The sequence below is a fragment of the Danio aesculapii genome, chromosome 22 (genome assembly GCF_903798145.1).
Source record: "Danio aesculapii chromosome 22, fDanAes4.1, whole genome shotgun sequence".
NCBI classification, from domain to species: domain Eukaryota; kingdom Metazoa; phylum Chordata; class Actinopteri; order Cypriniformes; family Danionidae; genus Danio; species Danio aesculapii.
In genome coordinates, this window is record NC_079456.1 from 24,076,514 (window position 1) to 24,089,162 (window position 12,649).

At 37.2% G+C, this 12,649-nt stretch overlaps 2 protein-coding genes across 2 annotated transcripts in view; one reads left to right on the forward strand and one right to left on the reverse strand.

Moving 5' to 3' along the window:
* Nucleotides 1–3,172, forward strand: part of aspm (assembly factor for spindle microtubules) — a 36,770-nt gene extending 33,598 nt beyond the window's left edge. The window contains exons 26-30 of the mRNA XM_056447686.1: nt 344–536; nt 616–770; nt 860–1,036; nt 2,426–2,598; nt 2,797–3,172. Of these exons, the coding sequence (XP_056303661.1) occupies nt 344–536; nt 616–770; nt 860–1,036; nt 2,426–2,598; nt 2,797–2,899 (801 nt within the window). The 3' untranslated portion in view covers nt 2,900–3,172. The remainder of the gene's footprint in view (nt 1–343; nt 537–615; nt 771–859; nt 1,037–2,425; nt 2,599–2,796) is intronic.
* A 4,575-nt stretch (nt 3,173–7,747) lies between these two features.
* On the reverse strand, nt 7,748–11,387 carry LOC130215750 (complement factor H-related protein 2-like). Its single transcript, XM_056447600.1, is given in 4 exon segments — nt 7,748–7,932; nt 8,062–8,275; nt 10,106–10,275; nt 11,312–11,387. Coding segments are annotated over 4 exon segments (645 nt in total).
* Between the last annotated feature and the right edge of the window lie 1,262 nt (nt 11,388–12,649).

Sequence of the window (12,649 nt, forward strand, 5' to 3'; positions counted from 1 at the left end):
ACTCACCCTCAATTGGTTTCTAATCTTGGAGTTTCTTTTTTTCTTTGGAACACAAGTTATTTTAAAGAAAGCTGAAAACTTATAATCATAAACTTCCATAGTAGGAAAAACAGATACTGTGGAAGTCAGGTCTTGTTTTCAGCTTTCTTCAAAATAACTTATTTTCAATTTTGGGTGAACTATCCTGAAAAACCTTTTTTGCCTAGACTGTTAAACAAATATTTGAATAGAGTTAAATCAAATGTAGTTCCAAAATTGTCATAGAAGCTGGTATGGCATTAAAAAAAACAACAAAAGCAAACTGTTAATTGGACCTTTTTCCAATGTGATTAATTGTTTTAAGGCACTCTGGAGGGGTCATTGTTCAAGAAAACATCATGATACGAACAAAGTAATTTCCATGCGGCAGCGTCTCAGAGAAGTAAATCAAAGGGTGAAAGAAGAGGACAAGCTGTGTAACAAGACCACAACAGCGCTGAGCTACCTGCTTGGACTACAAAATTATGCTTTCATTCTTGCAGCCTTAAAACACTTGGGTAAGACCTTTTAAAGTTCTACAGTTCTGAGGTTGACCCTTTCATAAAATTAAAGTTATTGTTTTTGTCATGATTGTAGAAACTGCCACCCGGCTTTCTCCAGAGTGTTGTGAACGTCTTGTGGAAAGTGGAGCGACGCACACCATTTTCACTTTGATAAGGAGCTGCAACCGAAGTGTGCCTTCAATGGAGATCATCACATTATCCATCCAAGTCCTCCTCAACTTATCAAAAGTATGTTGCTTGATTAAGTAAGGAGTATGTCTGCTTAATTAATGTAAATATGCAGGTTTTTGATATTTGTTTTTTTTTTTCTTTTTTAGTACCACAGAACCATTGATGCAGTTTATGATGTGGACAACTCTGTAGAAACCCTGCTGGATCTTCTGCAGATTTACAGAGAGAAAGCTGGAGATAAGGTTGCAGATAAAGGCGGCAGCATCTTCACCAAGACCTGCTTTCTTTTGGTTCTTTTAGTCCAGGATGAGAGAAGAGCAATGGTGGGTAGTCGTTTTTTCAAAGAACTATTTTTAGTAGGGCTTGACGACATGACAAATATCCCATCACAAGATCTTATCTCGTATACTAGCTACGTTTCCATCAGCCCATTTTGATGCACATTTTGGATATGCGCATAAAAATGGTTGATGGAAACATAGGTGCGCAAACATTTTGAAAATGCGCATCAAAACATGCGCATAACTAAGTAGGATAAACTTTAAATTCGATAAGAAAAGATGCGCCTAAACTACGATGGAAACGCCTTTACAGAACAAATTCCAGTATGTGCATTAAAAAAGTCATGTGATTTTTTTTTTTTTTTTTGTTATAAGAGGTCATGTGATGGTAAAAATGTGTGTGAATGGACAAACCAGCAGGCTGAGCACACTGTAAAACATCTGAAATGTTGTTTTGGCCATTCTAAAACACCAGTATTAGTGTTATTATATTATTAATTACCTCTAGAATTGTCAAGAGCGTCTGTGCTCTGTCTCACGTCTTCAAACACGTTCACCACACGTTCATTGCGTGTCAGCATTCTGCCTTCATTAAATGACGAAAAAATTCACAAAAATTCCATTTTTTACTTTCGATATTTGGCGTCAATTAATTAGAAAGTGACGATTTTGTTCTCTTTGACTCGTTGGATAAAAAAAAGCTGCATTATTCGCTTGTCTTATATGCGATATTCAAATAATGCGGATAAATTTAATTTGCATCTTTAGATAAAAATATTGCTATTGATAACTACATGCAGTAGTGAACTTTTTGAAGAGGATCAAAAAAAGATAGAAAAGATTTTCCTAGGACAAGAATGGGTGTTCAATAGTTTTAGGACATCTTTGATGAAAGGTTTTTGATCCACTTTATGTTGACTACTGTATATCACAATATAGAGATTCTTATTATTTTCTTCTTATTCACATCATTATTATTTTTTCAATTTAAAGTATATACTCAGATGTGCTCATTCATATGTGATTTTCTTTTTTTTACTTTATTTAGAACTTCAGGGTAAATATTTGGTTATGAATGTAGAAATATAAATGCATTGTTGCAAAAGTAAACTGCATAGTTGCAATCTAAACAACTACATTCTCACCCAAAAAAAGCCTCAAAGTACATTATGCTGTCCAACAGCAGCCATATTTGTCAAACTGTAGAATGTCCTCTGCTTGTCGCTGTATGTGTGTGGAGTAATACACAAGGGGGAAGTGTGAAGAGGTGGTACGAGTGCTGTTATTTGCAGAATATTGCATGGCTATCAGCCAATCAGATTCAAGAACAAGACAGAACTGTCACATTGCACAGCTCTAGTGTGTGGTAAATGTTAGACACTTATAGAACCTTTTATCAGTTTTCATTGTTTGGATGTCTTGTTTAAACAGGAGATTCGAAGGCTTCCAAAGGTTACGGATCGCATTCGCAGCATCTACCGACTCACTCTTCGAAAATGTAAGATGGATGCTGAGAGAAACAAAGTCAAACAGAAAATGAACACGTCTCTTAATGGAAGTTTCCTTCTCCAGGCCACTCCTCGAAAATCAAAACCAGTGGCCAGGTATGCAGCTTTTCCTGATATCTATAGAATAAAACATTGGTTAAACTTTATTTATACGGTCCCATTTAGACATTCTGTTGACTGTTAGTGTCTTTTTTTTCTAGCTAGTTCTTAGGGACCATTAAAATAAAGTATTTCAAAAAACATAGAGGGCTGTATGGAATAAACTAACTTTGCCAAACATTTGATTTTCCCCAGGTTTGCTCCAGACTGGGTTTTACGGCGTGACAAAATGAAGGACATCGTGGATCCTCTCCGTGCTATTCAGATACTGGCTAATGCTCTCGCTATTGTGCCTTGAAAATATTGCAGCTAAAAAAAATTATAAACCTGTGTGCTGCCAAAGTGTTTTATTGCTTCTAGAAAGTGTGTTAGACTTGTAAATATTGTGCAGTTTTCGCATTGTGTATATGTTTTTATTACATTATCACTCAAATGTTGTGGACGAATGCTATCTGTGCATATTATGGTGTGTTCTGAGATGCTCATGTTAGCTCTTATATGCTGTAAATACAAAAGTGCTTTTTACGCATTTTAATTGAACATTAAAAATAACCACAGCTTTTCCAATGTACTGTTGCTGTTTTGTCTGAAATTATTTTTAATATATTTTTTATTTAAAAATGTTCTGTCATTTACTCACCCTTGACCACAGAGCAGTTTGTTTTTTGTATTTTTTTTCTGTTGAAAACACCAAATAAGATATTTTAGTTAATGTTAGATAATGTTAACCATGTACGGATGATGCATTAAATCGAAATCCTGACTCCCTGTGGTCATTAAAAATCCCATGGCACTTCTTGTAAAGATTAGGGGTGTAACCCCAGTGTCCTGGCCAAATTCCCTTCATCTGCCCTTACCCATCATGACCACCCAATCATCCCATCCACCGAATCGCCTCCATCACTGTCTCATCTATAGCTGGTGTGTGGTGTGCACACTAGCGCCTTTGTCCTGTGGCTGCTGTCGTGGAGTGGGGAGATCCCCTCTCATGATTGTGAAGAGCTTTGGGTGTAGGATCATACACGATAAATGTGCTATATAAATACACATTACTTACTTACATTGACTTTCATAGTAGGAAAAACAAATACTATGGAAGTCAGCTATCGGTTTCCAACATTCTTCAAAATATCTTGTGTGCTCAACAGGACAACACCACAACAAAAAATATCTCAAATTGGATTGGAATGTAAATGACGGCAAAATTTACAAGACAGAAAGTTAAAACATCAGTTTATTATCGAAATGTTTAATAGAAAGAGGAGTAGCAGTTCATTAACAAAGAATAATAAAAACATCCCAATTGAGCCCAAACAACGTTAAAAAAAAAATATTGAATAGTCTTAATATCTTCTCAATGTAAATGTTTGATACTTGAATACTATACCGAGAGAACGAAATAATCTGCGGTTGTTCATTTCTTTATTTTTTGATGCTCCAATCGATCAATAAACAAAAATGACCAATTAAATGTTAAACCCTATTAACTGGGCAAATAGCAGCAGCCAATAGCTTAACATAACATCATAATTTTACCGGCAGTGCTAATTTAAGACGTTGATCCGCCAATAGGATCCGATCCGCTCCAAATTCACACACATGTACAACTATATTTCATTCATAACACAGCAAGCTTGACATCGTAGGCAGATCCAAACCAAAATGCTTTAAAACCAAAATGCAAAAGTTGGACGTGCTTTAATGAATTTAAAAATGAAACCAAACTTTCATTCCGCAGCACTATTTAATAGCCTATAGTGCTCGTGGTCGTGAAATTCAAAAGCAAAAGCGTAAATAGTGTGATCACGCATTCAAAGCAGGCGCCTTCGGTGTTCATCGTGCTCGAGAATGACTGCTAGTGAACAATGTATTGAAACTACCAGATCAATTAAACTCACTTTATGAATAGGCTACTCTATGCATCAACTAATGAAATATAGATAATTTATTTCCAACTCCCAGATACTCCAGAACTCCTAATACCCATCGAAATTAATTATATTAAGTGTGTTTGAATACAATCATTATGCAAATGATCAGGAACTCATCACATGGAAAGACATTGTTCACACAACACATTCAATATCCAAACTGTTTTAAAGTAAGCTTCTCCTGCTCACCAAGGATGCATGTATTTAATTCATAATCAATTTGTAAAATTGTGAAATGTTATTCCACTATAAAATAACTGTTCAAAAGTAGTTTATTATTTCATTTAATAATTTTAGTAATTTTAAAGAGCAATTTTCAGCTTCATTACTTCAGTCTTCAGTCACAAGATCCTTCAGAAATCACTCTGATATTAATTATTATTATTAATGGTATTAGTTATAAAAGCAATAATGACTGGTGTTTCATTTGAAACTACATGCAATAAGAAAGCAGCAGTTATTTAAAAATTGAATAAATGTTTACCAATTAAATTTTATTTTTTTTTTACATTTAATAAAAAAAGTCATGAAAAAAACTGACCCCAAACCGTTGACCAAACTTTTCACTGTGTTTATGAAGGAGTTCAGTAGCTGAAGGTGGTTCTTTGAAGTTTGAATGCATATATTCCTCCATCTTGCAACAGTGCCACTGGTACACTCTGCTCCACACTAGCATCATGTCTAGACAGACTATGTCCTCTAACATCCAGGCCAGCCTGTGCCAGTCCTCCTGCACCCTGGCTCTCTGATGTTCTCCGTGAGCATCGCTCACAACTTCGGGCTGCAGAGAGAATTTGGTGAAAAACAAAAAATCCTCAACAGCTCATAACATAACAAAGTCCTCTGTCCTCTTTCTCGGCTGAGGTTGCTTCTGCAAAGCAGTTATACTTCCGTCAAAAAATCAACAGTGCCACCAATCCTCGCTTACTTTTTAAAACATTTTCCTCCCTCCTCTATCCTCCTCCTCCACCCGCATCCTCCACACTCACTACTGATGACTTTGCTACATTCTTTTGCACCAAAACTGCAAAAATCAGTGCTCAATTTGCTGCACCTACAACAAATACGCAAGATACACCACCAACACCACACACACTCACCTCTTTTTCTCAGCTCTCCGAGTCTGAGGTGTCCAAACTCGTGTTATCTAGCCATGCAACCACTTGTCCGCTTGATCCCATTCCCTCTCATCTCTTGCAAGCCATTTCTCCTGCAGTCATACCAACACTGACTCACATAATTAACACATCTCTTGACTCTGGTTTATTCCCCACTTCATTTAAGCAGGCTAAGGTAACCCCACTGCTAAAGAAACCCAACCTGGATCAAACGCTACTTGAAAACTACCGGCTGGTATCCCTGCTTCCATTCATGGCCAAGATTCTGGAGAAAGTAGTGTTCAATCAAGTCCTGGACTTTCTTACTCAAAACAACATCATGGACAACAAGCAATCTGGCTTTAAGAAAGGCCACTCAACTAAGACTCTCCTGCTCTCGGTCGTGGAGGATCTCAGACTGGCTAAAGCAGACTCTAAATCATCTGTCCTCATCTTGCTGGATTTATCAGCTGCTTTTGACACTGTAAACCCCCAGATCCTGCTATTTATGCTTGAGTCACTGGGCGTTGCAGGCACTGTTATTCAATGGTTCAGATCTTACCTCTTTGACAGGTCATTCAGGGTGTCGTGGAGGGGAGAGGTGTCCAACCTACAGCATCTAAACACTGGGGTACCTCAGGGCTCTGTTCTTGGGCCACTTCTCTTCTCCATCTACACGACATCTTTAGGACCAGTCATCCAGAAACATGGATTTTCCTACCACTGCTATGCTGGTGATACCCAGCTATACCTCTCTTTTCACCCTGATGATCCCTCGGTTCCTGCCTGTCAGACATTTCACACTGGATGAAAGATCATCTTCAGCTTAACCTCGCGAAAATGAAATGCTTGAAGTTTCTGCCAACCCAACTCTACACCATAACTTTACAATCCAGATGGATGGGGCAACCATTACTGCATCCAAAATGGTAAAAAGCCTTGGAGTAATGATTGACGACCATCTAAACTTCTCTGACCACATTTCTAGAACTGCTCGATCTTGCAGATTCGCACTCTATAACATCAGAAAGGTCCGACCCTTCCGATCTGAACATGCAGCTCAACTCATTGTTTAAGCTCTTGTTCTTTCCAAACTGGATTATTGCAACTCTCTACTAGCCGGGCTTCCAGCTAACTCTATCAAACCTATTCAGCTGCTTCAGAACGCAGCAGCACGAGTGGTCTTTGATGAACCCAAAAGAGCACATGTCACTCCGCTACTCACCCGTTTGCACTGGCTGCCAGTTGCTGCTCGCATTAAATTCAAAGCTCTGATGTTTGCTTACAAAGCGACCTCTGGCTTTGCTCCTTATCTGCTCTCACTTCTGCAGATTTATGTGCCCTCGAGAAACTTGCGTTCTGTAAATGAACGTCGCCTCGTAGTTCCATCCCTAAGAGGGAAGAAATCACTTTCCCGAACTCTCGCATTCAATCTGCCCAATTGGTGGAATGAACTCCCTAACTGCATCAGAACAGCAGAGTCACTTGCTGTCTTCAAGAAACGACTAAAAACTCAACTATTTAGTCTCCACTTTCCTTCCTAATCTGTAACTGCCTCTCTGGCTATACCACTAACTGTACTCTCTCAAGAAAAAAAAAACATTACTGATGCTTTGCTTCTTAGACTTTACACACCTTGTGTAAATTGCTTCCTTGTCCTCATTTGTAAGTCGCTTTGGATAAAAGTGTCTGCTAAATGTAAATATATTGTTCACTTGTATTTTCGTCAATCCGAACTCATTGTAAAGGTCCCTTGTAGTGCTTTGAAAAATTCATTTTTGTTCGATGTGTGACAAAAAATTCAACCGAAACCAGAAGACATGACTTTAATACCAGGTGTGGAACTTTTGTTAAGTCACAAAGGTCATTTAAAAATAATAAATATAACACAAAATACACAATATTTCGTGAAATGGCACAATGTAAAATAAAAATAAAAAGTTTATTTACACTTATTTAGTTTTTCTCATGTAATTGCCCAATAGTAAAAATATTCTTCATACATGCAAGCATATATGCAGTTTTTAAATGTTTTCCTTAGCATTCCTTTATATATTTCTAAAGGTGAACTGCAAAGAAATCCATGTTTTAGCTGATTCTTTAGCAATGTTACTACTGTCACACACACATAGGCAAAGTCATCACTCCATCGTTGCACATTTGTCTTGAGCTGCCGATCATTTTACCTCTCTGACATGTAAAGGCAATGTAATCCTTGTGTTCTGAGAATATCTTGTGCTTTGCAGCCCACCTCAACTGTATACCTTTTTCATCCATTTCCTCCACTGTCACCATACAGGGCTCTGAAACAAATCCAACACAAAAAAAGTATACATCCATTGAGTCATTCACCCACAATCATTTTTAAGATGGGGTCAAACCTACAAAAAAAGACAAAATCCCTACTTTCTCTGTAGTGTGTTCATACTTACTCAAACAATTAATTTTCCCAATCCATTCGCCATTCTGGCAGGTCATGTGGCTGGAGTAAGATGGACTATCATCAAGCACGTATTTACTGAAGCATCTGTATTCAACATTTTCACTTGAAAAATATTCTTTTTTGGTCATTTCTATTGTATCTCCATTGCTCACATTGGGTGGTGGCCCACATCTCCCTGAGGGTAAAACGGACATTATATTAGACTGTCATTACCCAGAAAACTTTACATTACTCTGTGTTCGAAAGTTCCAGCTGTAAAAATCTTGTAGTATATGTATATTTCTTAATATACATGAGTGTGCCGCTCACTGCATTTGTTGGCTGCCTCTTGTTGAGAGTTAAAGTTCACTGGCCACTTTATTAGGTACACCTGTCCAGCAGCTTGTTATCACAGATTTCTGATCAGCCAATCACATGGCAGCAACTCAATGCATTTAGTCATGTAGACATGGTAAATACGATCTGCTGCAGTTCAAATTGAGAATCAGAATGGGGAAAGAAGGTGATTTAAGTGACTTTGAATGTGGCATGGTTGTTGGTGCCAGACGGGCTGGTCATAGTATTTCAGAAACTGCTGATCCACTGGGGTTTTCACACACAACCATCTCTACGGTTTACAGAGAATGGCCTGAAAAAGAAAAAATATCCAGTGAGCGGCAGTTCTGTGGATGCAGGGTTGCCTGGTCTGATGAGTCTCGACTTCTGCTGCGACATTCAGATGGTAGGGTCAGAATTTGGCATCAACAACATGAAGCATGGATCCATCCTACCTTGTAACAATGCTTCAGGCTGGTGGTGGTGGTGGTGGTGTAATGGTGTGGGGGATATTTTCTTGGCTCACTTTGGGCCCATTAGTACTAATTGAGCATCGTGTCAACGCCACAGCCTACCAGAGTATTGTTGCTGACCATGTCTAACTTTTTATGACCACAGTGTACCCATCTTCTGATGGCTACTTCAAGCAGGATAACATGCCATGTCATCTCAGACTGATTTCTTGAACATGGCAATAAGTTCACTGTACTCAAATGGCCTCCATAGTCACCAGACATCAATCCAATAGAGTACCTTGTTGAATCTATGCCATAAAGGATCAGTTTCACTGAGTGTGTGTTTGCTGGAAAGTCTTTCATTGACACTTACAGCAGAAGCCCCTATTTCACTGCAATTTTAGAAAATGAAAGTAAACTGCATTTCTGTATGTGGCCCAATTGACCTGCTAGCGTGACTTTTCCTCTTTTCTCGGCTGTTACAGCGATACTTCTGGATACAGACACGAGCATGTCTGGAGACTGAGTTTTTTTCTCCGCGTCCGTCATGGATCAGCTGTGATCGCTGCTGCCGTACACAGCTCCAGCGCGTAAGAGCTATTCGCAGCCCTTTCTATTGAGCGCGTGACCAGTCATAGGGGTGTAAGAAATAACAAGGCTCAGAAAGCGAGCAGGATATTTATACTTGTTTATTTGCTATAAATGCCCATGTTGTTCTGTGCATGTACTTGAGTTTTTAAAGGTAAAGTTTATACACCTGTTTGTATAAAAGGACAAAATTGTATTACAAATAGTATTTAAATATAAATATATTAATATTTTAATACAAGAATTGCTGTGCTGTAAAGAAAATATAAAACTGTGTACGGAAAGCATCGTCAGTGCACCGTGATGCACCGAGATCGCTGGCATGATAATCGTAACTGAACCGAACCGTGAGCCCAGTGTAGGTGTAGGTAGTGTATCTTTACTTCCTTACAAATAAATATTGACCAAAGTTTGCTTGTTAATTATTCCCAAATGAATTGTATTTACACATTTAGCGTCAAATAAAATGCTATAGATTTTACCTGATTTAACTTTTTCTAGTTTGTAGCTCTACTATTGCTTTGGGGGTTGCATGTTGGCCCAAGTTAAGAGATTTGCGTGCTTGTGTTTAATGAGCAATTACTTTAATATGAGCTTTGGTGATTCTTGCAAACAGTGCTAACACAACACAGTTAATTAAACCTGTAACATTACCTCCTACACAGAATTGACAACCCATTCCCCAATTTACAAGCAGGTTATTTTATTTAGCCCTGGTAACTTAGATCCCCTTCCAGCACATGAAAAAGTTACTGTGTGTCCAGGTTTGACTGAAATCTCAGGCCCTGGTTGTCCTTCAACGTCTGACCTCATGTTTACAGTGAGGTTTGCTGCACATGTGACCTCTAAAAAACAAAAAGACCAGATATACTTCTGTGTTGAGTGATAGTACAGCCATACCACACATTGCATACATGTAGCTAACGCAAATGCCGCTGTGAGCATTTATACTTTTCCGTTCTGTCTGTCCTGCTCTGCCAGTAACACTCTAGTAGGCAGTTCTAGTTTTTTTGTTGGTGTATAAGTTTATGCTGAAAATACGTGCGATCAAAAGCCGCAGGAACCACTGGATGTTTAAGAACTTCATAAGTCTAAAAGTAAATAAAAAACAAAAGTATCCATCTGAAGCTCCACCACAGCACTCAAATGTCATAATGCAAAGCAAGATGACTAAAAGGTATTTGTGACAGATGTTTTAATGAATAACGTTTAAAATCAAGTGTTTCTTTTATATATACAGTTGAAGTCAGAATTATTAGCCAACATCCCCCCGCCCCCCACTTTTGAATTTTGTTTTTCATTTTTAAATGTTTCCCAAATGATGTTTAACAGAGCTAGGAAACTTTCACATTATTTCTGATAATATTTTTTTTCTTCTAGAGAAAGTCTTTGTTTTATTTCGGCTAGGATAAAAGAAGTTTTTAATTTTTTAAAAACCATGTTAAGGTCAAAATTATTAGCCCCTTTAAGCTATATATTTTTTCGATAGTCTACAGAACAAACCATCGTCATACAATAACTTGCCTAATTACTCTAACCTGCCTAGTTAACCTAATTAACCCAGTTAAGCCTTTAAATGTCACTTTAAGCTGTATAGAAGTGTCTTTTTCAAAAATATCTAGTCAAATATTATTTACTGTCATCATGGCAAAGATAAATCAAATCAGTTATTAGAGAAATGAGTTATTAAAACTATTATGTTTAGAAATGTGTTTGAAAAAAATCTCTACGTTAAACAGAAATTGGGGAAAAAATAAACAGGGGGGCTAAAAATTCTGACTTCAACTGTAAATAAATTTTTGTTCTACAGTTATTAAAACCATTTAATATGTAAAAACAATACTTATATTATTAGAACAAATTTGTAGCATGTATTCATACCGACACATTTCGGATAAGGGTTATCCCATGATCCATTTGACAGGCATTCAATTGCCCGTTGGCCGAACATCGTCATGTTTCCATCGGTACATTGAAAAAGTAAGACATGGCCAGGCTTATACGGTGAAAAAGTACTTGGATGTCCAAATAAAATTTCAACATTGATGAGATGCCCAGCACTACAAATAACTTCTGTTGATGAAAATAAAAGATCATAAATCATAATGTCTGTTAAACTGTTAAAGTGTTTCTTGAATAAAGAGCAGTTTAATAGTAGCTGACTTTCACCAGTGGCATTAAATAGGAGAAAACAAGACATGAAAAAATCTACTGCAGTGTGAATAAAAAAAAAGTATCAATTAAAGCTTATTTTGTAACTTGACTTCAGTTTTATAGTTCATTCATATTTATTTATAGTTAATAATAGTTCATTCAAATTTTGATTGGCATTTTAATTGTATCAAATTGTAAGAAATAGATTGCAAAGTTAAGAAAAAACTGTGTATAAATTCAAGCAAGTATTATAAACTCTAGTTTAAACAAGCATGGTTATATTATTTGTTTAAGAGCATTTTAATGGCTGTTTAAAACATCTGCCATATACATTTACCATTGTGTTACCTTGAGCATTTGTTGAGACATCCATGATAATTAATAGAAGAAAGTGACAAATCATACAGTGTTTCATTTTCCAGCTGTAACACATGACAGGTGGTTTAGTACTATATAGGCTGAGTCACCAAATTAATTACACTTTTTATATTTAACACAAAGCAAAGATTGTTTAGCGTTATGCATAAATTAGTATGGAAGAAAAATTCTGATTACCTGTTCTCCAAAAGATATTCAGGAATTTTTGAGGCTGGTTGTGCTATGAGTTTTTGAAGACTGAAAGTAACCAGCCACTTGACTCTGCCCCACCAAACAGGACTGCCCAAGCTCCACCCCCAGTGATTTTACTGAAAACTCAAAAGCGACCTATTTGTAAGCTTAAGAACTGCAATTTTTATGTTAGTTATGTACTGCACAGATTCACATTCTAATCAAACTTGTTGACCTAATAATGAGTTGCACTGCAATATGTCTTATAGTGGTTTCTGAAATGAATTGCGTTTTATTTCCTAATTGCCTAATTGCGCTTGTACGAGGTCTTGAAACAAAAACAAAAAAGCATAAATATATTTATTTTCCTCCTAATATTAACAACGGCGTGCTCGATCCACGCGATTGGTTCGGGCTGGGGCGCGTCCTGCCAAGCTACTCCATCTGTGTGATGTCATGTGATTTGAAACAAGTGAAGTTTTCAAACTAATTTCGAGAGGAGCACGTGATATGATT